At 37.2% G+C, this 27,446-nt stretch overlaps 1 protein-coding gene across 2 annotated transcripts; it reads left to right on the forward strand.

The window, feature by feature from the left end:
• The first annotated feature begins 2,755 nt into the window (after positions 1 to 2,755).
• LOC135214774 (uncharacterized) lies at positions 2,756 to 21,328 on the forward strand. Of its 2 annotated transcripts, none has more exons than XM_064249129.1 (8): positions 2,756 to 2,893; positions 12,408 to 12,571; positions 15,496 to 15,672; positions 16,477 to 16,545; positions 18,399 to 18,498; positions 18,658 to 18,765; positions 20,310 to 20,460; positions 21,155 to 21,328. In XM_064249129.1, the coding sequence occupies exons 1-7, from the start codon at positions 2,840 to 2,842 to the stop codon at positions 20,451 to 20,453; spliced, it is 816 nt and encodes a 271-aa protein (XP_064105199.1). In that variant the 5' UTR covers positions 2,756 to 2,839; the 3' UTR covers positions 20,454 to 20,460; positions 21,155 to 21,328. The 2 variants fall into 2 exon arrangements, with proteins under 2 accessions (XP_064105199.1, XP_064105200.1); XM_064249130.1 differs by lacking the exon at positions 2,756 to 2,893 and adding an exon at positions 7,717 to 7,895.
• Positions 21,329 to 27,446: the final 6,118 nt, after the last annotated feature.

Raw genomic sequence — 27,446 nt, forward strand, 5'->3', positions numbered from 1 at the left:
TAATCAAGATAACATATTATATCACCACATAAATGTGAGTGTATTCTGCACTACGTAGGTTGAATAAATTTGGTACTTACAATGTAAAAGTGACCTTTTTTGAAGACGGGCCGCCAACTTACTCAGAGAAAAGGTTTCGAACGCACTCGTTACGTAACTTATGACAGCATTTCTTCCCTCTTTCTCGATGGATGATTGGCTATACGTAACGAAAGGCTAAACCTCTGGCAACAATGACATACAAATTTAAATACAAGCAAAGCAGTACACCTTTATGAACTCTGGAACCTCTCCAGTGATAATTGTCATAATGAACAAACCAACAAAATATGTTAATAAATACAAAAACACTTCGATTATTAGTCTAACTCCCAAAATAAGTTTCCAGAGAAATTACAGTCTACTTTATAGGTCACAATCAGATTGACAAGATGTAGGGAATCGTTGGTAATTATCAAAACATAGTAGACAAGCTTGATTTGATACTGCTAAATCCAATGTCAAGCAATTTTTATTTATTGGCTATCTACCTATTTACTGAAAAAAATAGCCGGTACCGTATATTGGCTTTAAACCTTCACCAATAATTATCGTCAGAATGGTGACTTCATGAGGCTCCACCCATTTTCGCCTCGTTATAATTCAGGATAACACTGCAAGGCTACCATGGGCATTGTTGGATTAGAAATTTAAACTTCTGGCTATAAAAACTAATTTCTCGAGTAGTTGTAAGAAGTCCTAAATGATCCTCAAGGATCCCAGCAGGTTGGCCTAAACGTTTGTTAATTCATGTATATTACTGCTATACTGTTGCGGCACTACTGCTGCAGTTAGTATTACTACGCTAGCACTGATACCCCACCCCACATCTATGTATCGTTCCTCCATTCATAAAGTCTTTGGGTTTCGAGCCGATGGATTTTCTGTCTGGTGGATGGGCGGGGCAACATTTAGTCAAAAGGTGTTTGTTTACCTTGCTTACGTAATGAATGTTTTTCGACTCTTGGCTCGTAATCATTGGCCATGGCGTCGGCTAGAGCATTTTTACTCTATAAAAATTAAAACTATCGGGTTTAGGTTATTGATAATGCTGACAAAATTTGTGTGTGGTTGTAAAATATACATATGTCAACTTTCAGCTACATCCGATGCTTTGATAAGGAGCAAAGTCCAAAAAACCGTGTTACAGAGACCCTGAATCTCATAGTAGTAAGTTGACTAGGCTTAGTCATCACGAATTGTCACAAGAACAGCTTTAGTCGTCGCTCCAGATAATATTCTACAGTGAATTCCCTTTTGTAACCACACATTTACGTCAAGACCTACATTGAATTGGAATATTGGAAAATATTTCGAAATGCCCTTTAGGTATTTTAAGTAAACAGCTTCAACTTTGGCAACGAGGGTAATCAAGATAACAACGTCCTGAGCAGTCCCAAGATAGAAACTCGTATCCTCATAATTATGTTTCCCAGTGGATGTATCGAAGTTTATCGGTTCGGATGAGACCACTTTGGAAAATCAAGGTGATAAGTTCTTGAAATGGGTAAATTCCGGATTTATCCGGAAGTTTGCAGTGCTGGGCGATTTCTACTAAGTGATTTTGTCACTGCGGGAGATATGTTCCTAATACATTGCAGTTGGCGAGTAATAAACTTTCCTTAAGTTATGCACAGTAATGAATAGTAAAGAAACCATTAATTCAATAAACAGTAATCTGGAAATTTCAGTGATTTATATTTAAATAGGTAACAGGCGTCGCAAGGACGATGGTCCGTCCAGGCAAATCTATAAATACACTTTATTTCTTGTGGAATACAGAGATAAAGGGCTGTCCATAGATTCATACAGTTAATCCAGCAAAACTTAAACTGATCAGTGTTGTATTTTTGATGACCGGAAATTCTTCATCGTGAAAGCATTTTCGTCACTCGACAAGTGATGGACGATAAAAAAACAAAACAAAACAAAAAAAGTAGCGGTGCCGCTTTGAAGGTCCCAAAAATCCTTTTGGGCCAGTTTTGCTTTGTACACTTTAACATATGAAGGAAGAAAGTCTCTTGCCATTATATATATATATATATAGTATATATATATATATATATATATCATATATATATATATATGTATATATATTATATTATATATATATAATATATATATATGTATATATATATATATCTATATATATTATCTATATATATATATATACTTATGATATATCTATATCTATATATATATATATATATATATAATATATATCTAATATAATATTAATAGATATATCTATATATATATCTCTATATATATTAATAGACTAGATATTCTATATATATATCTATATCTCTATATATATATATATATATATATTATAGATAGATAGATAGATAGATCAGATAGCTAGATATAGATAGATAGATAGATGATATATATATGTATATATATATAAATTCTAATATATATATATACTCCCATTTCCCAGCCTATCTTCACCTCCAAACTACATTCGGCATACTTTTCCATCGAAATGACCTGCAGTTTTACTGAGCCCTAATAATAAACCATGAGAAAGTGAACATCGCATATCTTTCTTCTCGAGACAACATGAGATCAGAGGAGACTGTCACCGAATCACCTATCGAGAAACAACAAACACCAAAGATTAGATAATAAAACGCCAGTGATAGGGAGAGACGAGAGAGAGAGTGTGTGTGTGTCAGCATTATCAGCCTAGTAACTTGATCAGCCAACTGCCCTCCTCATTACTGGAAGTGGGTGTTCGAGGCGAGGTGTCTTGACACTGAGTATTTTTCCAGGTGTTGACTCTGGCGAAGAAAACATGAGACTAAAGATATTTACCTTCGCGTTCGTCGCTCTTCTCTGTCTCTTGAAGGTAAGGGGTTAACCATCACAATACCTGTTTAATTGCTTCGCTATATTTCTCTGGAACGTGTCTTAGTATTAGGCAATTTGATTTGCTTCATAGTGGATGCGGTAGAGATTAAAATGATCAGGTGGATGTGTGGAGTGACAAAAAATGGACAGGATCAAGAATGAAAGAATAAGGAGGAACTACTAAATTGTCGTAGAGCTAAGAGCGGTAGAATCTACAGCACTATTCCGCGGCGGGCCTAGACCTATGGCAGTTTGCGGTTTTTCTATGGCAGTTTTACCTCCTGACAAGAAATTTGTTAAGTAATATTTATTCGGACGACTGTAATCAACCACCGGGGGCCAGTACTCTAAACACGGCGAAATACATTGGACGCCCCAATCAATCCCTAGTGGATGTCGTATCCGCGGCTACGTTCCTTGCAGTCCGTGCGGAACTATTCTGTAGAATTACCCTAAGAGCTATCACAGAAGGCCCAGGAAAGAAGGCTGCAGTGTTGGCCGTGTGATGAGAAGGGATGAGACACTTATAGGGAGGAGAGTGATGCAGTTCTAGGTGTCTGATGAGAGAGAGCGAGAGGAAGACCGAAGAAACGATGGTGGATGGATGTAGTTGAAGAAGACCTGAGAGAAACAATTGTCAGAGGACGATGTGTTTGACCGAGCCAGGTAGAGGAAAGCTGTCAGAAAAAACATCGACCCAACATAGAAGTGGAAAAAGATGCAGAGAAAGAACTTCATAGTACCATTAGGTCGGTTGTTGTCAATTGCAAAACCATGCGAATTTCCTAAAGTGTATAATTATCAGTGCGTAGCTGTTAGCACTTGCTTAGATAGCTATTTTTGGATAACTATGTTTAGATCTGGTAAAAGAATCATTCAGTATGTCAGATGATTTTCTTAATCATTAGATGTGCATTATGTTCAAGGGTTGTCTTGTTCAAGAAGTAATAGTTGCTAGTTGTGTCTAGATGAAGTGCAATATATTTTTAATAGTGTCTCCAAGTTTATCATAAGATTTGATATAAAGAGTAATATTTAAACCGTAAGGTAACAGACAGTGCGCCCAACCTCCTTCACCAGTTCCTCAGACAAGCTACGCCGAATTTCTTTCCCATCACAGTTACACTTTACGTGATTGTTTGCTACATGATTACTTTTCCTCCATGCTGACACTCGTGACTCGAAAACAGGAGGAGGAGTATATTTTACATACACGAAAGCATAATTCTTATTATAAGTGCGTTATGCATATTGGGAAGAGCATTCAGATATCACAGAGAAATTCAAACAGTATGACCAAGATTATTTGCCAATGTTGCAGAGTGACATATTTCAAAGATACTGCTGTGTAAGCGCCTGTGGTCATTATGACCCCTTCAGAGCCCTCGAAAAAAATTGATAAAAAAGAAGACACTTGTCCGCTGTGAGCCTGTAATAGCTGAATATCTGGCTCTGTGTCAGTTTGGTTGACAAGTAGACAAGTGTACAACCCCACGCGTCCAATTATGAAAAGGAAAAAAAAATTATAAATGGTCATTTTAGGAGATGTCAGTTTTGTGTTATTGTATGTATGTATGTATGTGTGGGTGGATGTGTTCAGAAAGGTGTTTGTCTCTATATGTGCTCATAAATTTTCATGTAATAGAAGGACGTGTGTATTTTTTTTATTAAAAAATTAAATTGTTTTTGAATAGAACATGGGTTTTAGAGTGAAGCATTGAAGCCTCTAATATTATTTTTAGTATTTTTCATGGAAATTAAGTTCCACTAGCCAATACACTAAGTAGAGGGCACTAATTTTAAATGGTAATACACTTCGAAAGATAAATGGATATCTTTCGGCATTGTGAAAAGATAGAACTCTTTGTAATTTTTAATAAGTTCCTTTTAATTCTGAATTGTGGCGGAAATGGACATAATACTTCTCTCAACAAATTAACCTTCATGCGTGAAAAGCGAAGAATCCCTTCGTTTCCGATGACGCATAAATACATGATCGGGGTCATCGTGACTTCATTTGACCCTACGCGACTGGGTACGTTTTATTAGCCCAAACGCCTAGTTAAAGGTCATTCTAAGAGATTGATCAACGGTACGAACTCACAGATCAAGTACCCTTGTGACAAAAACAAGAAACTCGATATTAATAGATAATCACGTCATGTGACTCATCCAGTGCCAGGTATTGGTAAATGTACTGATAAGACAGTGGACGGTTGAGTTTGCAAGGGCGTTCTTCTAAAAGGGAATGGGAAAATTATTTTAACTTCGAGAGCAACTAAGGTTTTTCGCATTTTTCAAAGGCAGAGGGTTTCACTGCTTCGACGTGGAATAAAACTAGTTGGCAATGTCAAACTGATAAACGGGTTGATATCACAGATGGGAGTTTTAAAACCCGATTAGTTTATCATTTTCCCAACTGGGGAGTTTTAATACCCGATTAATTGATCATTTTCCCAACTGGGGAGTTTTAAAACCCGATTAATTGATCATTTTCCCAGCTGAGGAGTTTTAAAACCCGATTAATTTATCATTTTCCCAGCTGGGGAGTTTTAAAACCCGATTAATTTATCATTTTCCAAATTGGGGCGGGGGAGTTTTAAAACCGATTAATTTACCATTTCACAGCTGAGAAGTTCAAAGCCCGATTATTTATCATTTTCCCAGCTGGGAGTTTTAAAACTTAATCAATTGATCATTTTCCCAACTGGGGAGTTTTGAAACCTGATTAATTGATCTTGTTCCCAGCTGGGAGTTTTAAAACTTGATCAATGATTCATTTCCCAGTCTGGGGAGTTTAAAACCAGAATTTAATTAATTAATATTTTCCAGCTGGGAGTTTTTTTAAACTCGATCAATTGATCATTTCCCAGCTGGGGAGTTTTGGTGTTTTTAAAACCCGATAATTAATTTATTTTCCCAGCTGGGAGTTTTTACCAAAATCCCGACCAATTGATCATTTTCCCAGCTGGGGAGTTTTAAAACCCGATTAATTGATCATTTTCCCAGCTAGAGAGTTTTAACGACCAATTAATTTGTCTCTATCTCAGCTGGGAAGTTTTCAAAACTAATCACTCGGTTGATTTCGCAGCTTGATGGTTTTCAAGACCAATGAATTGGTCGATTTCCCAGATACATGGTTTTCAAAAACTAATGAATTGGTCTATTTCATTGCTGGAATGCATATTCCCGAACTGTAGCTGTAACCGAGTTACGGAACCTTCCCTCAAAAAGAGCGGGACGCCATATCTTAAAAACAAACCATAGAATCTCCTTGAAAATAGTCCCGTTATGTTTCCCACACCCAATTTACCTCTCGGATAAATCTAACCTAACCTAAGGGCAAGGCAAAAAAAAAAAAACGGGGCTGGTGCAATGCTAGTGCTAGACATCTCGGGAATCTGCAAATTGTTATGGATGAAACGTATATATACGTAACGTTATTGCATGTACAGAAAGCTAAGAAAACAGCTCACAAGATTAGAACTAGAAAAGACTGCCAAAGGTCATCGGTGGCTTCGTTACTTTACAATCTTGATAAAAGCAAGTTCCAAAGATCTCCATATGAAAGCCTGAGACTAACTTGATGACGATAGATCAAGCCCACTAACTTGTTGCTAGTCTTTCAGAATGTAAACAAAGCACCGATATGGTGGTTTCCTTTGTAGGTGATGTCCACTTGCATTATTCGTTTGTTAGATATTAAGACTTTGAGGGCTGATACGTGTTATTCAAAGTTTGACACTTAAACTGAACTATTTTGAGTTGTTCACAGGGGTAAATGCTAACTTTAAAAGCCAGTCTGAGGTTTACCAGGGTGTTAGCGATGTAGGAACTGGCTATATTTTAAGTCGGCAGTTCAAGGATCGCAATAACCTTAAAATTCCAATATCAGAAATCGCCCCAAAAAAGTCAATTTATCATGTGGCATAATGCTACAGTCTTTTGGCATTTATTTGAATGCGGTAATGTTTCTTGTGATAATGTTTCTTATTATTGCCTTGATATGATAAGCAAAGTAAAGAAAGCTCTCGCGGGAGTCGTCACTCCTTAATTAGATATTGCTGTAGAGCACTTGTGAGGATAAGATAATGTGGTTGAAGAAAGGCCAAAGCACGGTGTGATTATGCGATGCTGTTCTCAAGCGCTTTACAATTCCTCGATAGCAATTAAGTGGGTAATACGGGGTAAATTAGTATGTTTTTGCTTACGATAACAGCCTGCACGATTGAGATAATACAAAGGATCTGAAGTAAATCATTTTTTCCTTTATGTTAATAAATGATGTATTGCCCTTTTAAGATATATAAGATTAGATCAGTTAAAAAGTCCACTTTGGCCTCTGGCATAAAACCAAGGGCTCCTGTCATGATATATATGAATCGGTTGTTAGGACGAGTCCAGAGGTCTCCACCAGACCTTTCATCCCTTTTAATACGTTACCTCACTGTCATGCCAACTTATGCCTAGGGTCTTTTTAATAAGTAGATGGTACCATATTTTGAACTTTATTTCAAAATGGTACGTGTTAAGCATGGATTAAATCTAAATTTAGCCAAATAGTGGTGTAATACACATAGGCACTTATGTATGTGTATATGTATGTAGTATGTATGTATGATATAATATACATTTATATTTTTTTCTGTAAGGTACTTTTATTTTATTTCTCAAAGCCGAAAGTTCAGTACGAGTCCTTATAAGCGATGAATATTTGTTTACCATCACCGTAAGTGGTGTTTTAACAGGACAGTAACAATGCCCGAAGAGAGAGAAGAGACCTGTGAAACACCAGTGACCAGACGCGCTGGAGTCAGTGAAGATACTCGCGGCGAAGGTTGCTTTCTCTAAGAAGGGCCAGTCAGGCTGTAGTCCGTTGCAACGGTGTTTTTGATTCGTTCAAGCTGAAAGTTATGGAAACTAAGAGTTCGTCTGTGTCCACCTATCTTGCAGTATATTCCCGTCGTCTTGATTCCGGGGCCATCGTTTAATCAGCACAGGTATTTAGAGCACGTTGGTGTTTAACCTTTCATGCGATTACGTACGATAAGCTATTTACCTTCCCACTGTTACAGAGAATATAGTTTTATATAGTTTTATGTTCTAGCTAGTAAAGTGTGGCCAGCAAGCATTTGGCCAAATCTATATTGCGTTACGAATTCTAGAGAAGGGTGCCATACATGCAAGAGAATAACCTTTTCCACTTGCCGAGTTTTTCACTGCTAGAACCCCACATCCTGAAAGGAACTTTCGAACCGTAAGTTATTTAAGGTTTGTTGAGTTGAGTTATTGTGATTGCTATCTCAACGACGAGTACGGGCGTTGTGATATTTGTACCTGTCTGAAGCTGAAAGTAGTAGTATAGGGCTTTTTCAAAATCGGGGTTTCCAGAATAACGATTCCATGTTTATCGAATGCGTTAGCGTGAGATCTTATTAGTTACACGAGGTGAATAGGGTTAGTCGTGTTGAAATTGCTGAAACTTATTACGGAAATTTTCGAACAGGAGTTTTTAAAATTTGACTGTATAATTTAGTGCAGATGATGATGGCGAGTCTGCAACATCACTGGTCCCTTTAAAATAAAGTAGATATATTAGTAGTTTATGGTAAACCAATATAATAGGCATATGGTTTGTAGACTGTAACAGCATTATTTCAGTTAAGGGACTATCAGGACATTCAGTGCAATGGGAAATTACACTTTAAAAAAAAAAAAAATTCTTAAGTCAAAAGGCTCAGCACAAGGGATTGCTCATCACAGTTCAGTACAGAATTATGATTTCAGATAAGTCAACGTAATTTTTATTTTTTACTTTTATAAACGATAAATAAAAGGTCGAAAATAGTGGATATGAAACAAGATAAGTAACAAAAATTAAATAGAGTTAGTGTGCATATTTAAATCAAGTTAGTGTTCATACTAAGTGTAAATGCTAAGTGTATACATATATAAAACTGTACGAATATGAAACACAGAGATGGAGGTCCCAACCTAGGCATATCAAGTAAGGAGCTCCATGAATTAGAGAATCTGATGTGTAAAAATTTATACTGTGCAGTATTGGCATTTTAGAAAATGTTCTTAGTTGCGTGCAAGATGGACACAGAGTAAATCGCTCGATAAAAGTGAAAATTTTTCAAAGGGATATTTGATGAGGCAGCCAAATTAATAATGTCTAATACAGCTTTTTATATGCTATCCCTTGAAACAATTGGAAAAATGTTGCTGTCACCCATATAGAAAAGATTAGTATGAAACCGAAAGGTTCGACATTCGTACTCCAGATGTCTCGTTAAGCGCAACTATTTGTGTGAACTCTGACAAATATAAATTGATGAAACTAAGATTGGATACAGGTATTTAAAGGCAGAGTAGAGCCTTTATTTTCTTGAGATCATTCCAAAATTTAACAAATAAACTCGTCAATATTCAAGATTAATTAATATATAAAGGCCATTCATGCCAATTGGGACACAGGTATTGAACATTTAAATCGGAGCGCAGCACTTTTTTTTTTCTAAAGGAAGCAATTCCTAAATCTTGAATAGAAACTCGTCAATGTTATTCAAAATGAATGTGCGACCAAACGTCAGCACTGGAATGCCGTTTTAAGATTGAGGTTGTACAAGGAAACGGTAAACTATTGTCAACAGTCAAAAAGGGGGCCGGGAAGTGGGCGTGTTAAGGGTGCTGGTCGTACGGTTACCCGAAATAATAATTAAGATTATGATGACTATTTCTTCTGATTTACACCTGAAACCGGTCCAGCGACTGAATTCGACTTTAACTGAGCTTCCGATGATAAGAAACCCCTCGGATAAATTACAGAACACCCAAAAATTGGCAAAAACAATAATGATTAAAAAAGAAAACTTTCATGTCTTGACTTTCTTTTTCTAAAGTACAGTTGTGCAAATAAAATAAAGTAAAACAAAATCATTTTTTTATACTTGATAATTGAGTTTACGAGTAAGAAATATTGGTACAATTCTCCGTTATAGTTAACAAATTTTTATATCACGAAGGATTAATTGCTAACTAGAATGATGCGTCATGAAAATAGAATAGCAAAAAGAATGTCCTGTGTCAAAAGAAAATACAGTGGCATATAAGAAAAATTGAGCATTTCCATTTAAGAACTGAATACTCCAAAACTCTTTAAACGTGTTATGAAATTCATAAAATTAATCGAGCTTTAAGTATAGTTGTGCAACATAATTAACTGTATTACACTCTTAATCCAATCATTGGGTTTTCATTCAGGGTTAGAAATTAATTTTACGTAAAGTCCAGGCCTCGGAGAATGAGCTAGTTTTAAAAATATAAGAGCTTGGCAAGGAAAGGTAACAACAGTGTTATGTATTTTTTTTACTTGGCCAATAAGCCTACAAACTACTTTGTTGTTGTTGGGGGGCGGGGGGTGTAGAAATAGGTGTTTCGCGTTGAGTTAAAGATACAAGAATTTTAGAATAGGATATTAATTATTTATTTAATAGAATGAGAATATAGAAAATGTGTATGTTAAACATTACAGAACAATTATTTCTAATAAAATATACCGTATTTATTTCAATTTTCGTTGGTAAAAGAACGCTTTATTTGACAGAAGATTTTAGCACGCTCCCCGAATAAACTGGAGGTCGGATCACGTTTTATTTTTTTAAATAAACCGCTGGGACTTTATATTTCCTTGGACTTTGATTTCAGGAATAAACTAGAAAACTATTCATACTGAATGGAAACGTTAACTTTAAATGACTCCGTAGGGGAGTAGCGCCGTCCTTTGGTTCTTTGCAGCGTTCCGTCGTCCCCTAGCTGCAACCTCTTTCGTTTCTTTTACTGCACCTCACTTCATATTCTTCCATCTTACTTTCCGCCCTCTCTTAACAATTGATTCATACTGCAACTGCAAGGTAATCTTCCTGTTACACCTTTCAAACCTGCCTACTCAATTTCCCTTTCAGCGCTGAATGACCTCGTAGGTCCCAGTTACAGGCCTTGGGTCTAAATTATTTATTCAATTCGGTTAACTTGAATGAGAAGATATCTCGTGATAAATGGCACTAAGGCGGTTTTATTACGAACAGCCGATATTGGGCGTTGACCGAATTAAACGGTGCACCAACTTAAATGACTATAAGGGAACAATGTTTGCCGTTAACCATATGAGAATTTTCCTTTCGGATGTTCTTGTATGGTGTTGAAGTTTCATTGACGTAAAGAAGAAACTGGGAACTGCGAAGTTAGTTTCATCGTCTTTAAACTTGAATTGTATAATTTCTAAAGATTTGCTTGTTTCCTAATCTCAAACGAGTAGTTTTTTTTTTTTAAGAATCTTGTTTACTTTCAATTTTGAATAGGATTATTTATTCTAGTCTATTGTTGATGAACTTTGAACGTTATACAGATCATTTATTTTATGTATTGCGGAATATGGTTGGTTCGATGTCTTTTAAAAGAGACATTATGCATGGTACGTTACAAACTGGAATGTTAAGTACCTTCGTTCTCTACATTTGTAGTCACAGAAGCGGCCAAATGTGCATTAGTAATTTCTTAGTGATATATCGAGCCCAAGGTACTGTACGGTACAGAATTCTGCCCGTTGTTTCCGTACCTGAATCGTGCCGTACCATATTTTGGCAAAATATCTTGCCGTGATTCCGCTCTGTACGTATAGATTAAATATCAACCGTACCGTAGTGCCAACCTTGCACCGGGATGAGACTCGAGTCTGGGGTAAACAAAAAAAATAAATAAATTAATTAATTAATTAAAAAAGCGCAATTCTTGATGATCGAGATTTTCTTAGGATTTGCAACATTTTGGAAAACTGAGAATTTTCTATTCAAGCGCAGTTATCACAAGCTATTTTGCATCACGTTTTTAAGTGCATACATAATCGTGACTGAACGAATCTGCTACCTTGCAAAAGGATTTAACACCTAAAAATAATTGTGAAATTACCAGCATTTTTAACCTTAACTAATACAGCTTCCTCGTTGAACCAAGAGAGAGGCTTAGGAGGTATTTTTTAGGAACATTAAAATGGAGAAATATATTTAGTACTTTAATTTTATCGAACCCTTCGGTGGCATCATCTTCGGTGACCAGAAGGTAGGTAATGAGGCACAAGTCTTCCAGGTTAATATAGAAACTAGAAACTTTTTATCATAAGATTATAAAAATTAAGAAAAAGGCTTCGATATATTTTAATCCCACGCCTTTATTAATGGTCATTTTCTTGTTTTATTCCTGTACATTTTACCCCGATTCCTCCCAACTGCTTTCCTCTTTGATAACTTTAAATCATTAATTCATTCTCTTCTTCAGCAAGATCATTTTGGCTTTCTTTTACCAATTCCCTAAGGACGCTCCTCCGACGGTGGACGACTTTGGCAGAGGGAAACATTAGTCACGCCGTAACTACCTTTAATAGCTAATTGGGTGAAAAACTTAAAACCGCAATTATTCAGCTCCGTGACCCTCTCCCATCTCATGCCCTACAGGTAGACGGAAGACCTGAAGCGATCGAGGAAGTAGTCGGAAGCATTAGAAGCAGCTTCGGCGCCCTCAGCTCCAAGCGGGACCAGTGGTTCCAGAACTACTCGCACATGAGGAAACTGGCAGACACCGATCAGGAAAACCTGACCGAACTTCTGTTAGTGAGCAAGTGAGTCATTCGCTAAATTAGTGTTAGGGATATTTATTATGATAAGGATTACCCATTGAAATGTTTATGGAAGAAATATTTTAACTTGATTGACTTTGGTAATATGTTTGTTGAACAAAAAATCTTTTTGGAAAAAAAGCAAATCTTGGTAAGTGAATGTAGGAGAGAACAACAATTTTTTTCAAAGGTATTTTATTCAAGTTCAATATTACAGGTATTATTTTTTATTGCACAATAACGGGAGAAGACTAGCAAAACTCAGTGATTTCCTTTTCGAGGAACTATTGATGTTGGAAGATTCTACAACTGAACAGTTAAAAAATGAGTTTTTAGGGGGTGTAACTGATTCGCATTCTCTGACATTTGAATTGTAATTATACTTTTTAAAACCATAATTATTCTAATATTGATAATTCATATTGATGATCATAATGACAACAATGCTAAAGGATGAAAGTGTAAACAGGTTCTTTCTCTTAAAATAATTTTAAGTGAAAAAGAGGTACTGGGAGAAAATTGTCGCAAATTGTCTTATGTTAATGGTCTATTGAAGTAGCACAAAATCAAAATCGAGCGAGCCCGTGCCTATATCTGGTGTAACAGGTACCTAGGTCATCAATCACTGATGCGCCTCGTTTGTTGTTAGTTTCTGTAGTCGACCACCCTTCTGGGTGATTTGTCTTCGACAGTTCTCGTATAGATGGTAGAATTGTATTTTCTATGGTCAAGGTTATTTTATTTTGTTTTTTATTCTTTATTTAATTTTTTTTACCAGCATTGAGAATATTATCGTGGCACTGTTTCCAAGAGAGACTTAAATCTCTCTTCACTTCATACATTCTCATGCTGTGTGTAAGTACACACACACACACACACAACTACAACTACAACTACAACAACAACAACAACAACAGCCATACAATTCGATTTAAGTGGCCACGATTGGTCAACCTGAAAGTGATGTCAAAGTCCCTCGCTAGGAAAACGTTGAAACCTGTAACATACCTTGAGAGAATGTGATCTAATTGTTGACTAGAGCAGTTCGTAAGCTATACTGCCTTATGGAAGCTCGTTTAACATCAATCTTTCAAAAGCAGATTTGCTAGACGTAATTAAGATTAGGAAGAGTTCATTAACACATTTAAGTGACAGAGTATGGTTAGATCAGTAATGTCAGTCTCTCTTTTCAGATATACTGACTTGCAATGCAGTCTTGGCTATTCTATTTTTATTATTCACGATCGTAAACATTCAAGTCTGAGGTTAATTGTAATCCATAAAGTGCTCTTGAGTTTGTAACATACATTCTATGAGCACTGTGCAAAGCCATTAATCTCCAGTTAAGTAAGTTGCATTCCTCAAGCTTTATCAAACCATTTGTTGGTCTCATGAATATCAACATATTGCTCATATGTCATAAATTCCGTGATTTTTTCAAAGTTAAAGTTCCGACGTCAAGTCTGATGGTTTAGCTATAGGGCAACTGATACCAGGACAACTTATTCCCGCAAAACTCATATCGGACAACTCATATCTGGGCAATTTATATATAGGACAACTCATAACTTGTATAAAGTGGTAAAGATCTCATTTTTAAAGAAGAATCTGTTAAGAATAAAACAACAAATATTAAAGGAAAAACTTGAAAGCTATTTTTTTGGGACAATGGGAACAAAAAATACAGTCAATATGGAGTGAATTTATTAAAAATTAAACTTTGCGCAGATTATATGCCATAGCTTTTAAGAAAGGGTCATATGTAATAAGTCGAGTTATATCGGCCGCTTTTGTTGCGCTCTTTGTAAAACGAGTTTTTAACTTAAGAGCACTCCCCGTCCCAAATCATTTTCTTTTTCTTTTTCTGTGATAAAATCCACTCAACTTTAGTGTGTTCATTTCCAGATATTAGGAGTTAGGCATGAAATTGATTTTTGTAATGCATTATGGAAACCTTCAAGGTTGTTAGTAGTTTTAGACCGCGAGTTCGATTCACGGTCATTCCATTGAGGGGTCAGAGATGTGTATTTATGGTGATAGAATTTCACTCTCGACGTGGTTCGGAAGTCACGTAAAGCCGTTGGTCCCGTTGCTGAATAACCACTGGTTCCATGCAACGTAAAAACACCATACAAACAAACAATCAGTTCTTCAAGGCTATTATTAGACCTAGGCATGTCAGTTGAAGTCCTTTCTGAAATATTCCATATTTAAACTATAAATATTGGAGCCAGGCGAAGTCTTATAGGCGGCCATACTTATAGCGCCTCTTCATCTTTAAGTCACTACAAAATACGACACAAAATCTTGTGGAAAACTATCGTCTTCGGAAAGTTCTTCGTATGCAACAGTCACACCAGTTTTAAAAACAACCGCTGTAAACCCCTTTATCTTGAGACGAAATACTTCATCTGTATTTTACATCTTTCGTAGCCCTTTCTGGCAATATTTAATTGTAATGCGGTAAATTTGATAGATGTACCCACAAAGCCACATGATTTTTTTTACTCCTTTTGCTTTTGCAGTTCCTTTTCTTAGTTATCTCAAAACTGGGCTACGAATGTTAAATTGAGGATTTATATTTCCCTACCAAGGTTCTTTATATCACTAGTTGATTAACATAGTTACATTTCCACATAAAGGTTCATTAGCATCGTTAAAACGAGGTTTTACATTTCCACACCAAAATTCATTAGTATTGTTAAAACGAGGGGTTATATTTCCATACCAAGGTTTTTTTTTATATTACTTGTTCATTCACTTAGTTGAAACGAAGGTTTACATTTCCATACCAATGTTCTTTATATCGCTAGTTCATTAACATAGTGTTTTAAAACTTGTCATCAGGCAGAAAGTAAGAAAACCATTATTATTCATTCCATACGACTAGACTCATACTTGAAACTATCGACTTCTTCAAACCTCAGGCTCGCCGTTCCGATGATTTGGTATCTGTACACTTCCGAAGTTGCGAGCCAAAAGAAAAGACTCGAGAAACTCGTGGACGAGGAGCTGGCTCGATCACTTCCTTACCGTAGATCATTTTCTTTGGAGTATCCCTTCTTCCACATGGAGATGACGCTTCAACTGCTGGAAGAGAGCGAGTGAGTATTCTTAGATTTCTTGATTGGTATTTCATTTGTGAACCTGGAGTTTCCCGAAAAAAAAGCTCGGTTAGCTGAATACCTTTAACTTGTTAAAAAGCCGTGGCGCCGTTAATACTGGTTATATCAATCCACTTTGTTCCTTTGTTTGGTTTTATGTATAGAGCCCTCCACAGGGATGATTCCCCCTCTGGCGAGCTCTCGTACGTTTTAAAAATAAGGTGCTTCATTTTATAATACTTGTCTTTTAGTGTTTACTCGTCAATATCATAGCTCCTGCAGAACAGGAGAGTCTTTATTACATTTTTAAATATGCTTTCTTCTTGTACGATATACACTTAAGGCGGTATTGTGGTATAGTCTTGGTGCAGTGTACAAATGATTTCTCGCCCGACTTACAATTTGTTTTAGGTTCAATTAGCATATATGCTTCACTTGCATATCTTCTTACAATATTGATATCAGGTCTAAAGAAGTTTAATACACTTTCAACTTGTCAAAAGCCGCCGCGCCCTTAATACTGGTTATATATTAAGCTATGACTGCATTTCGAATTTCTGTTCGCTTTCAAATGTGAACATATTTGTTCAGATTTTTAAAAACTGTTTTAGAAAGTTTTGATGTTACTTTTTACAACAAAAGCGGCGATACCGTAAAAAGAGGAATTAAGCAGTAGTCATTGCTACCGTACACACGGCCGTTGCCTCACCTTGACAGTTAACAAATTACTTAACGATAACTGTAACATATGTAGAACCATGAATTTGTTATAAAAGTTCGACATACTATCATGAACTGTTTCAGTTTTCAGATTGAGCTGCTTCGTGATGAGTCTACGATGATTTTTCTCCTTAGGATTGATTACGATGACAGGTAGTACTATTTGTTCATTACATTCTTTGTGATAAGGATGAAAAACGAGACATCTAACGCGCTCCACAGTATTTTCGGTAAGCACATTGTGGGTGCGTAGTTATTGCACCAAGACGCGAAGCAGATAAATGATCCGAGTTGGCTTTGTGACTGGATGCTGAAAGCTAGGCCCATCGTCCCATCGCTCCTTAAGAAGAAGAACGAAAAAAAAAAAAAAAAAAAAAAAAATTAAGGCCTATCTAGTTATTGAAAATGCCTTTTCATCGGCAATGGTACTCCTCCAACTATGAAGATACAAATACTAATAACTAGGATAAACTTGATGGATATTAGACCGCAAATGGTTTATAAAGTGGGTCTTTAAGTATTGTACTGTTTCTTTTTAATTTCCAGTTCAGGGAATATGGAAAAAATTTAGTAGACAATCGTAAGGAGACTTGCACCGAAAACCCCATTTCAGATTAGCAGCCTCTTGTTTTGCCTAACTGTGGGGTAACCTTTGAAGTCTTTACTGAAACGTCAAATATTGCATTCCCGTTAGCAACTTTGGACCTCTTCATGAAGATAGCTCTCGTGGACTTCTGTCACATTCCATTGCGGGATGTGGTATGCGTTGGTAACATTTCTACCCCAATTACTCACGTTTTCGAACTTTAAGTCTACTTCTTAGCACGGTATAGTAAACTCCCGTCGCTAAAGTCTACTTAACATTGGTGTTGAAGCTTGAAGCTAGAAAAAATATAACGTCGAAGATGAGATCAGTAGTCTATAATACATATATAATGGGTACTTTTGTCCATGAATAATCTCATTTTGCAACAAGATATATTCTCCATGGGAGCTTTTTCTTCCTTAGTTGGGCAGGAAATAACTCGTGAACTGTTTTGTTATAACGTTCATTTGATGAACTAATAGGGTATTTGGTAACAGAAATTACTGGATCCATCGTCGGCATTGAAGTTTAAAGAATTTGTCATTTTAGTATTCCTTATGAGTTGAGTTGAATATAGAATTTAAGCCAAAGGGCAAGCACTGGGGCCTGTAAGGTCATTCAGCACTGAAATGGAAATTGACAGTAAAAGGTTTGAAAGGTGTAACAGGAGGATACCTCTCAGTTGCACTACGAATAGAGTATTAGGAGAGGGTGGAAAGTAAGATGATGAAAGAGAATATGAAAGGAGGTACAGTAAAAGGAACAAAATTGGTTGCAGCTAGGGGCCAAAGGCACTCTGCAAAGAACCTCAAGTAATGCCTACAGTGCACCGCATGAGGTCCACTGACGATCCTACCGCCCTACGGGGAGTATTCCTTATGTAAATGTCAGGCTTTGCCAAAACTAGAAATGTGGGGAAAAATAACCAGTCTCGCTACTTAATTGCCTATCAATTACACACAATTGGGGTTTACTCAATTAGGGTTGACAGAAGTGCCGGTATGTTTGCGTCAGCATTTAAGGTTGTGTGTGGTTAATTTCCTTTTGCAACATCAAGGTTTTTAGGTTTTTAAAGAAGTTCATAACTAAATATTTGTCACTTACATGAAGTAAAAAGATCTATTTACCAGAATCAGTTTTTATGTTCAAAATTCTGTTTTTTTTTTATAACAGTATAAATAAAAACTTCATGGAAAGGGAAACTCATTTTTATTTTGTTTCTTCAATGTACTATACAGATACAGAAAAAACTGATTTTCGAGTAGCATGTTGGCCTAGATTTACTCTTAACTTAAAGCACATACTATATGAGTAAGCATGAAAGTTAGTGTGCCTGCAGGGGCATTTGTTTCATTAAAGCTAATCATTGCAGCATTTACAAACTAATTACTCCAGTTATACTTGCATTACAATTTTTTAGGCGCATTGTCTTCAGCGATCAGAATGGAGGAGAAACCGTAGAAAGATTCGTCATAGCAGATGATGATTTTCCTGCCTTGGTGCCTGGGATGGATTTCAGAGTAAGTAGTCTTTTATATTTTATCGTTCCAGTAGTTGGAACATTTAAATTCTCAGGAGTTACACTTTCCAGATACGTACTATTTAATTTGGATAAAATTCTCCTGTGTGATGTCAGAATGTTTATCGATCTTCAACTTTTTTTTTTTTTTTTTCTGCAGGTTAATATCCAGGTGGCAGACGACTGCATATTCGTCTCTTTCTGGGTTGGTGACCTTAGCTTGGATACTCCAATGGCTTTGCCTGCAAAATATCATTGGTGCTCAAAGGTAAAGCACTGAATGACATAACTTATACCCAAATTAAATTTGTATTATCGAGGGTTGAAATACTGTGAACCTGGCAGCAATGGAAGTAGCACAGAAAAATTTTGGAAGCTCGTCTTGGTGGGAAACAGTTAAAACTATTATATAGTTTGCCTCTTTGTAACATGGAACTCAGTTAAAACTATTATATAGTTTGCCTCTTTGTAACATGGAACTCAGGCCTTTTATTTTTCAAACATCTAGTGATTACTTATTACTAAAAGGTATCTTTATCATTCTTCGTATTTACAAAATTGAGTTTTTTAGGCCATGGTCTGCTTGGTGACCACTCCAAAACTGCCATGAATTTGCTGCCTATTTGTACCACACATTTTTTCCCATCCTTCTTTTGCAAAAGTGGGTTACTATTACTCCAACAAGGGACTGGCTCTTTTATCCCAACCAAGCTGTGCTCTGCGCTAGCCACTCTGTAGTGGGTTGATTGGGAGTTTCAGATTTTAAATGCACATTTTCCATTAACGTGCAAAATTCTACTCAAAAATATTTTATCTTCATTACCAGGAATCATACGTCGGTCATAGACATGAGCGGATTTTGGTAGTCATTTATTTTTTCTTCAACATTGATGAAGATGATTAAGGCCTTAAGTGTCCAAACATTGTATAATATAAGGCCTTAAACATGTTTGAATGTAATAACTTGCCTTATTACTGATGCATACAAGCCAATCTTTTCTTAACTATAGTGAAACTATTATCTCCATTTCACTTTTGTAATTGCTTGCAAATCTAAATTATTTACCAAGGTAGTGCTGGTGTTTGGCATTTCTCATAAGTTTCATAATTGGTGTGAGATATAAACTCAAGATACGAGATGTGGCAGGTTAAAATTCTTCAGTACTGAGCACTGGGAATCTTATTCAACCTTGCATGTATTAAGAGTATAGAGATTCACATCCAAGTTAACCTCGAATTGGATAAGGATGGAAGTTGTTGTTGTGCACTTCCTTTTAATTCACTTTTTTCAGCACAGTGCAAAATGGTTTTGTTGCTTCATAAGGAAAATGCTAATATATTTGTCTCTAGTTACAGCTTATTACTTATAAGGAAGGAGTGTCTTGCTACCAGTCCTTTCAGTAATGAATTACAATGTATTGCTTCACTTCACCTTGGGGTGTCACATGTCATAATTTGAAAGGTTAGATTCTCTCTGAAAGCAGAAGTTATTCCTGTTGAAGAAAAAAAATGCTCTAATGTAACTACACCTTTTGGAGTTAAGTTTGTATTTGTGGTACACCTTTTGGAGCAAAGATTGTATTTGTGGAACACAGGTAATGAGTCTCTAAAACAAAATTAATACTTATTCTACTAGCAAGAAAGCTGTATAGAATACAAAGATCATTCATTATAAGTTTGATACCAAAGCTGTTACTGCTAAAAGAAATTTAAAGTTCAAGTTAGCAACTTAAAGTATGGTAACAAAGCCTCTGCAATATGTGTAAATTTTTGGTCGTGCAAAGTGCACTTATATTGTTAATTTCTCTTAAGGTTTACCATCATGCAACATCATATTCAATCAATGTGCTGGACTTGAAACAAACTTCATCTTCAGACGAAACAGATTCTGCCGAGGACAAGCACGATGTTAAGTTGATGTCTGCTACTATTTATGGAGGTCTCATTGTTCAATAGTGATCAGGTAATACTCAGTAAACAGTACTTGTATTCAAATTTCTTGTATAATTAAGTTCATTGGATAACATCAGGGTATGCTGTAAAGTTGATTGGTGCACAGTATGCTGAATTTTACTTCCCTTCACCACCATATATTTCTAAACCACCATATATTTCTAAATTAAGTAGAGTAACAGAATTTACTGACTTGAAACAACTTTATAAAGTCATCATCTAGAAATTATTGCCAGAAGCTATTAACAGTCCAAAATAGTTTACACAACATGTTCTAAGTCTTAATTTCAGTTTCCAGCTTAAACACACTAATACAAATTGAATATATTATTAAATTAGTTATATATGGATTGTAAAACTATATTATTTATATAATTTTTATTTATTAAAAACAATATACAATTCGTACTATCTATATATACTGTACAACTATAAATACTGTATTTTCATTACATAAAAAATATTTGGGAGGAATGAGGTAATTAACTATATTGAGCAGAGTCCAACCTAGTCATAATTCAATTTGAAGTAAATTTGACAGCAAGTATTATACCAATTATTATCAAGACAACTACCAGAAGTAAAATACAGAAGCATAATCTCCGACGACTCTTGTTCTGAAAGGAAAAAATAATAGCATATACTTTCTGTATCATCTAGCCTATAACTTTTCTATTACTAAACTTCCAAAATTACTTTTTCAGATACAAGCCGACTATACCACCATTCTGCAGATGCCATTATGCCTAACCTGAGGCACTTTAAAAATCCTCAAAAACAGCTAACTGTAATAAGTGAATGAAAGACACCTAAGTGGGATGGAAAAAAGAATCAGTTTGTACCATCAGGATGGGTCAGAAAGTAAACCTAAAATTGAATACGTTGAAAGTTTTTCTTTGCCATCCGTAAAACAACCTTATAGTATATAACCTTCTACAGAAACCACACAGTGTACACTTCTGTTCCTGCCCAATTGACAGGATTTCAAGGAAACTTATTGCTGATGAACAAACAAAAACCCCTAGGAACCACCTGCTACTGAACAACAAGATTTGTGTTCTGGATGGTATATATACCACTGCTGCTGGAAGACCAAAGTGTAAGGTGTCTCAGGAATTACTTCCTATTAATTACTGCTGTGTGAAGAGAAATGTCACAATACCATTGGTAGACAATGGATTGCCACATAGATGCACCTGGCTGTAACCACATGAAGGGGCTATCCTGAAAGCTTGCTGCTGCTCATCAACTGTAGATATCATGATGCTGTGGGTGATGGAGTATGGAGCCAGAGCAGGGAGTATTTCCTGACAAGCTGCTACTGCTGGATGGAGGTGGCTATTGTAGGCCCTTGTATGACTGAATCCCGTAGAGCCAGAGCAGTGAGGGTTTTCTGACAAGCTGCTGCTGGACGATGGAGGGTGCTATTGTAGGCCCTTATACGATTGATTGGATTATAGCTCTGCTGCTATGAGATGGCTAGTGGGTACCAACATGATAACTGGAGCTGCTAGTTTATGGAGAATCCTGATACACCCTGCTACTGCTAGTGGGTAAAGGAATGTGGCATATACACCTTGCATCTACGAAACGGAGGTTGCCTGTATGTTTACTCTACCAGGCAATGATAGTGCCATAAACCTGCTGCTGCACACAAAACTGTTAGCTGCTTCCTCCTAATGCTGTTAGGTGAGAGAGAATGACTTTGTTGCAGAGAGGTGAGTACTGTCAATTTGATACTCAGGAGTATTGAGAGAGAAATTTACTACTAGACATGGTACCCAGTTTTTGCAGGAGAATTCGGAGCAGTTTGATACAAACTGCAGATGTAAGAGATTGACCATTATTATTACAACTGTCTCTGATCATTATGTCAACTTTGCACAACTAACTGGCAAAGGAAAATTCAGCAACTTTCTGCCAATGGTCACTGGATGACCCTGGAACTTTCAGCTATTAGACAACATAGGCTGTCTACAGTATGAAGCTCCAACTGGGCCCATCATTCTGCTGTTGCTAAAGGAACAGTCACCCCTGCTGCAATAGTACTGCTAGGTGCTAAAAGGACTACCCATGCAGCCAGCTATTTCTGGTCAACTTAAGGATATATATCTGTTCTATTAATCTCCTGCTGAGTGAAAAACCCCAAGTTGCACTAATGCTGGTTAATGAATTTTAGCTGTTGCTGTGAAAGACTAAAACCTTTTTGGTGACCTGGTGCTCTAATGGGCTGAGGATGGCAAAGTACCACTACTGTTGGCTGCTAAGTGTATTTCTCCCAATCCCATGATATATTCACTATTGCTGCTGCTGCTCCCTTTACAAAGTCCAAGATGGTGGATAGGTGGGGGTGGTGCCATAGTAGTATACTGTATCTGGTCAACAGAACAGGCTGCCAAAGTTACTGCTGGCCAATTTGAGAGCTGCCTATATTGCTCACATTAGGATCTTGATATCCTGCTGCTGTTACTCAATCAGGTGTGGAGGGTTCCCATGCACCATTACTGAGGATGGCATCAGCTGCTAGAAACTGAATAATTCTAAGGCTCCCTCCCCTGCTGCAGCTGAACTTCTTTGAGCCTTCTGAAACTGTTTTTGGTCAACACAGGATAGCTCTGCAGCAATGAACCGCTACTACACACTGGATCATTTCAACAGCCTCATCTGCCTAGTCAACATAAGGTACACCTTGCAGTCAGTTAATCAAGGATGGTATGAAGCTGTGGGTACATTCTGAACCACCCAGGGACCACTGAATGATGAATGACCTCATGCATTTTTGCTGGAGACAATTACAGAACTCTTAGTGGCCTACTGGTGTTGCTGGAAGATTGCAGACAGCATAAATTTCTGCTTGCTAGAGGACTTCTTGATGCCTCGCAGCCTAATGGTTGATTGAGAAAAATTATGCTGCTTTTGGTAAAAGGAAGGTGAAGTCATGTCAAATACCTGCTGGCAATATAGCTAGTAGAGGAGAATTTTTAGAATTTTACAACTTTCCACACTGCAGAAAATAGCCCCAGTGTCCTGCTGAATGATCAAAACTATCTTCACCCCTTCTGGTTGACAGAGAATGGGACCTGTAGGATCCTTCATTGATGATTGTGGCTTCTAATCCAACTGGGCAATGTTTAAGAGATTATGAACCTTTGCTCTACCTGTAGACATTCTTGCCATCTCTAGTTCACATGGGAAATGTCTGTTTAATGACGTAACTTCTACTGTTTGGTAAAGGACTGCACAGATCTTGGAAAAAGATGCGTGATACTTCCTGCTCATGAATGAATCTTATAGCCACCTCATTGCAAAATGGTGGTGATTATATATTTGCATTGTTTTGGTGTGTGCAGAAATAAAAGAGCCTGATGGTACAGTTAAGTGATGTGTGTGACACCCTGCTGCTGCTGCTACTCAAGTTCAGTAAAATTGTGATGTGTTGTTCTGATCAACTAAGGGTGCAGTCGAGATGGCTCCCTGCTACCTGCCACAACAGAGGATATCACCAGTAGCTCCCTAATACCAAGGGGCTCTCAAATAGTTAAACACCGGTGGCATGTTACAATATAATCTGGGATCTAATGGCTGAACCCATCCTCAGTTGTAGCAAGGGAGCATCTTAACTGCACCCTCAGTTGATCAGAGGCAATACATCACAATTTTATTCAACTTGACTAGCAGCAGCAGGGTGTCACACACCTCACTTAATTGTACCTTTAGGTATTTTACCCACTGCACACACCAGATCAATGCAAATACATAATCACCACCACCTTGTCTTAAAGTAGCAGGAAGCAGTGATGCAATCGTATTCAATTGACAAGCTATACCATAGTGCCCAGGAACTCTCACTAGTTCAACAGCAGCAGTGTGCTAAAGCATCCTCCAGCATCAAATGACTAAAGCCATCCTCTGTTGCCCAGTAGCAGAAAAATACCAAATTTGTAACTAATTTGTATTTTTCATAACTAACAAACCTGAGGTCTTAACATTAGGATTTACTAGCGCCAAGCTGGAAACCGGTAGAATTAAAATTACACTTGAGATCCAGGGACTAATGGCATCTATACCAGGTCACGGGGCATGTATACCCAGAATGCCCACGGCTACCTGTGACCCATCAGTTATTTTCCTACCGCCTTTAAGATAAGACGTGTTACTGTCTATCTCATTTAAAGCCGGTTTTTCAGTTTGCCCGTTCTTTATCCATTTCATTTTTTATTTTTCATTCCTTTTCTTTCTCCAAGTGTGATCAGTGTGTGGTAAGAGTGTATACGTGGTATGATGGAGAATTTTGCCTCAACATCGGGATCGTCTACCGCTTCGAAGAGGAAGACAAAGGAAAATGTGCCAGGAGTCAGGTGGGCTTCCCTTGTTCTAGGTTCCTAACTTCGGTGTCGACGGATCCTCATCCAAACGTGTAGTAGGTGCAGGGAAAACGTATGTACGGTTACTAATCCGTGTTCTGTTTGTCGCGGTTCGTCGGTGGAACAGTGGAAGAAGTTCTATGGGAAAAGCCAATACAAAAGAAAGGGGGTGACGCCATCTTTGGATGACCAAACCTTACCGGCTTCTTTTGTATCGGTAATAAACCAGGCTGCTCCATATGTTTCTCCACCTGCTTTTGAATTGTCTCATACCCCTTCAGTTTCTCCTAGCGGTTCTGTATCGGAAACGTCAGGAGGGGCCTTGGGTAATTTTATGAATAATTTGCACTCTCCTTTGTTCCCAGCAAGTAGAGGGGGAGATCCGCCATCTTTGTTCCAGGCTCCTGCTACTCAAGCGCATAGGTTAGATGGTACGTGGTCAGCGCTAGGCCTACCAGCGTACCAACCTTGGATGGTCTGCTTGCGCATTATATGACGTCACTGTTCCAGCAGGGTCCGGCAGCGCTGAATGTTCCTTGTTCCTCATCCCCCGGGCTTGCAATTTATGGGAAAATAATGCCGCTGCTTCACCATCCCACTCAGTATTTACAGCGATGCAGAACGTGGGAGGTAGTTTGGCAGCAAACGTGCGGTTGCCAGCAGAAACCTCTCAGTCTCTCCCTACGAGAGGGATGACGTCACAACATACGTCACACTCTGAGATGGCAGGCGTGATGACGTCACAGACCGATTCTCGCCTTTTTCGCTGAACCAGACGCTAATACGCCTTCTGACCCGTCAATGCAAACTGTAATGCAGAAATTACAGGATATAGAGGAGAGAATGAATAAGAGAGACAAAAAGAAAAAGTGTGATTCGCCTTCTTCGTCTTCTTCCTCTAGTTCGGCGTCATCGCTAAGTCCGATAACGTCACGGCGAGCGCCAGTCAAGCGTTGGAGGAGGATTCGGGAGTTCCTAGCGGATCCTCGGGCCAAGAGGAGAAGAATCAATTCTTCCTTTTCTTCGGACCAAGACTGTCATTTTCAAGTCAGCAAGGTCGGAAAATCAGTGGCTGTTAAGCACAAGGTTGGCAGACGAAGCCGTTCGCAAGAGTCCGAACAAGCGAGAGAGGTGACGGCCGGCGAACTAGCGGCCGAGGCGGAGTTGCCAGTTCGGATCGCAAAAACTGCGATACCTCTGGTAAAATCGACGTTGGCGGCGAAAGGTGCAGCAGAGGATGGAATGCAGGTCCCGGTGGTCTAGCTCTCTGTCAACCAGAAGTAGCAGGCAGTATAATCTGTATAATCATTACCTAGTCAAGAACTTGTGAATTCTCAACACTTCTGATCAGGCATAATGGCATCTGTAAAATTAAGTTTTGTAATTTGTATAGATATCTTAGAAATATTATAAAATTTAATTGTATTTCATGTATAAAGTTGTTCTATACCCTTAATGACATACTGCCATAAAATCTGGTGCTGTAAAATTCTGAAAATACATCTGATATAAATAACCAATATGAAAATCCAATAAATTTAGTTAGAAAAAGATGTAATGTTTTTTCCCATACAGCAACATTAACATTTATGCTAAGAGTAACTAGATTTTAATAAATTAATAGCTGAAATAGTATTAATATTCAATAACCACAATATTCACAGGAAATGGGAATTACAATAATGAAGTAACAAATTTACTAATCAATGGTCTACTTGCTTTTAAATTGGAAAAAGTTTTTTCTACCTTTTCTTGGTGTTATAAAAATACTATTTGTCTCCTGCCCCCATAAGGAAAGGACTTTGAAATCAATAATGTTTGGAAATGGCCAAAACATCTTTGGATAACAAACTGTTAAGTCTTCCAACTTTTGCAAACTATTCATAGTCTGTTTGAACAAATATTGAGGGATGGAATAAAGCATATAGTACTGACAATTCCCTACATGCCATGCCCATGGCTAATGGGATTTGCAGAAAGAACCAATGGGATTTTCTAAGTGAGCTATCTAAGCCAGATAAAATAAAAAAATTGTTCAAATCGCACAGATTATGAATTATACCAATGCTTAAAGAGAGATCATATTTATACAACCATATGGAAAATAAATCAGTTCAAATATCACAGATTATGAATTATACCAATGCATAAAAGGGGATCATATAATAACCATATGGAAAATAGTGCTAGCTGTGAATTCGCAAACTTGTCAACATATGAGACACACACTGGAAATAAAAAAGAAAAAAAAAAAAAAAAACTTTTTTTTAACACTCCTGGCAACATTGAGTCTGAGCTTTGAGGATGATACAAAAAAGAAATCATGTACCTCAGACTTGAGCATAACGTACAGTAAACTGCTTTTAGGATATGTTTTTTTTTTATCATTTGGTACTTTATCCTGATACATTACAATCCTATAAACCTAAAATAAAAACTTGTATAGGCAACTGTTCAACTTGCAACTTTGCTATCAGTCACATTTCGTCAGTGCTTTTACTTGTACTATTAGATGCTCACCAAAACTATGGAAAAATATATGACTCGCAAAACAATGGAAAAAATAATATACAATGTCATGAAAAATACATTCGCATAGGAGGATACTACATACCTGATACAGCTGCAGCTT

The sequence above is a fragment of the Macrobrachium nipponense genome, chromosome 46 (assembly GCF_015104395.2).
Source record: "Macrobrachium nipponense isolate FS-2020 chromosome 46, ASM1510439v2, whole genome shotgun sequence".
Lineage (NCBI taxonomy): Eukaryota > Metazoa > Arthropoda > Malacostraca > Decapoda > Palaemonidae > Macrobrachium > Macrobrachium nipponense.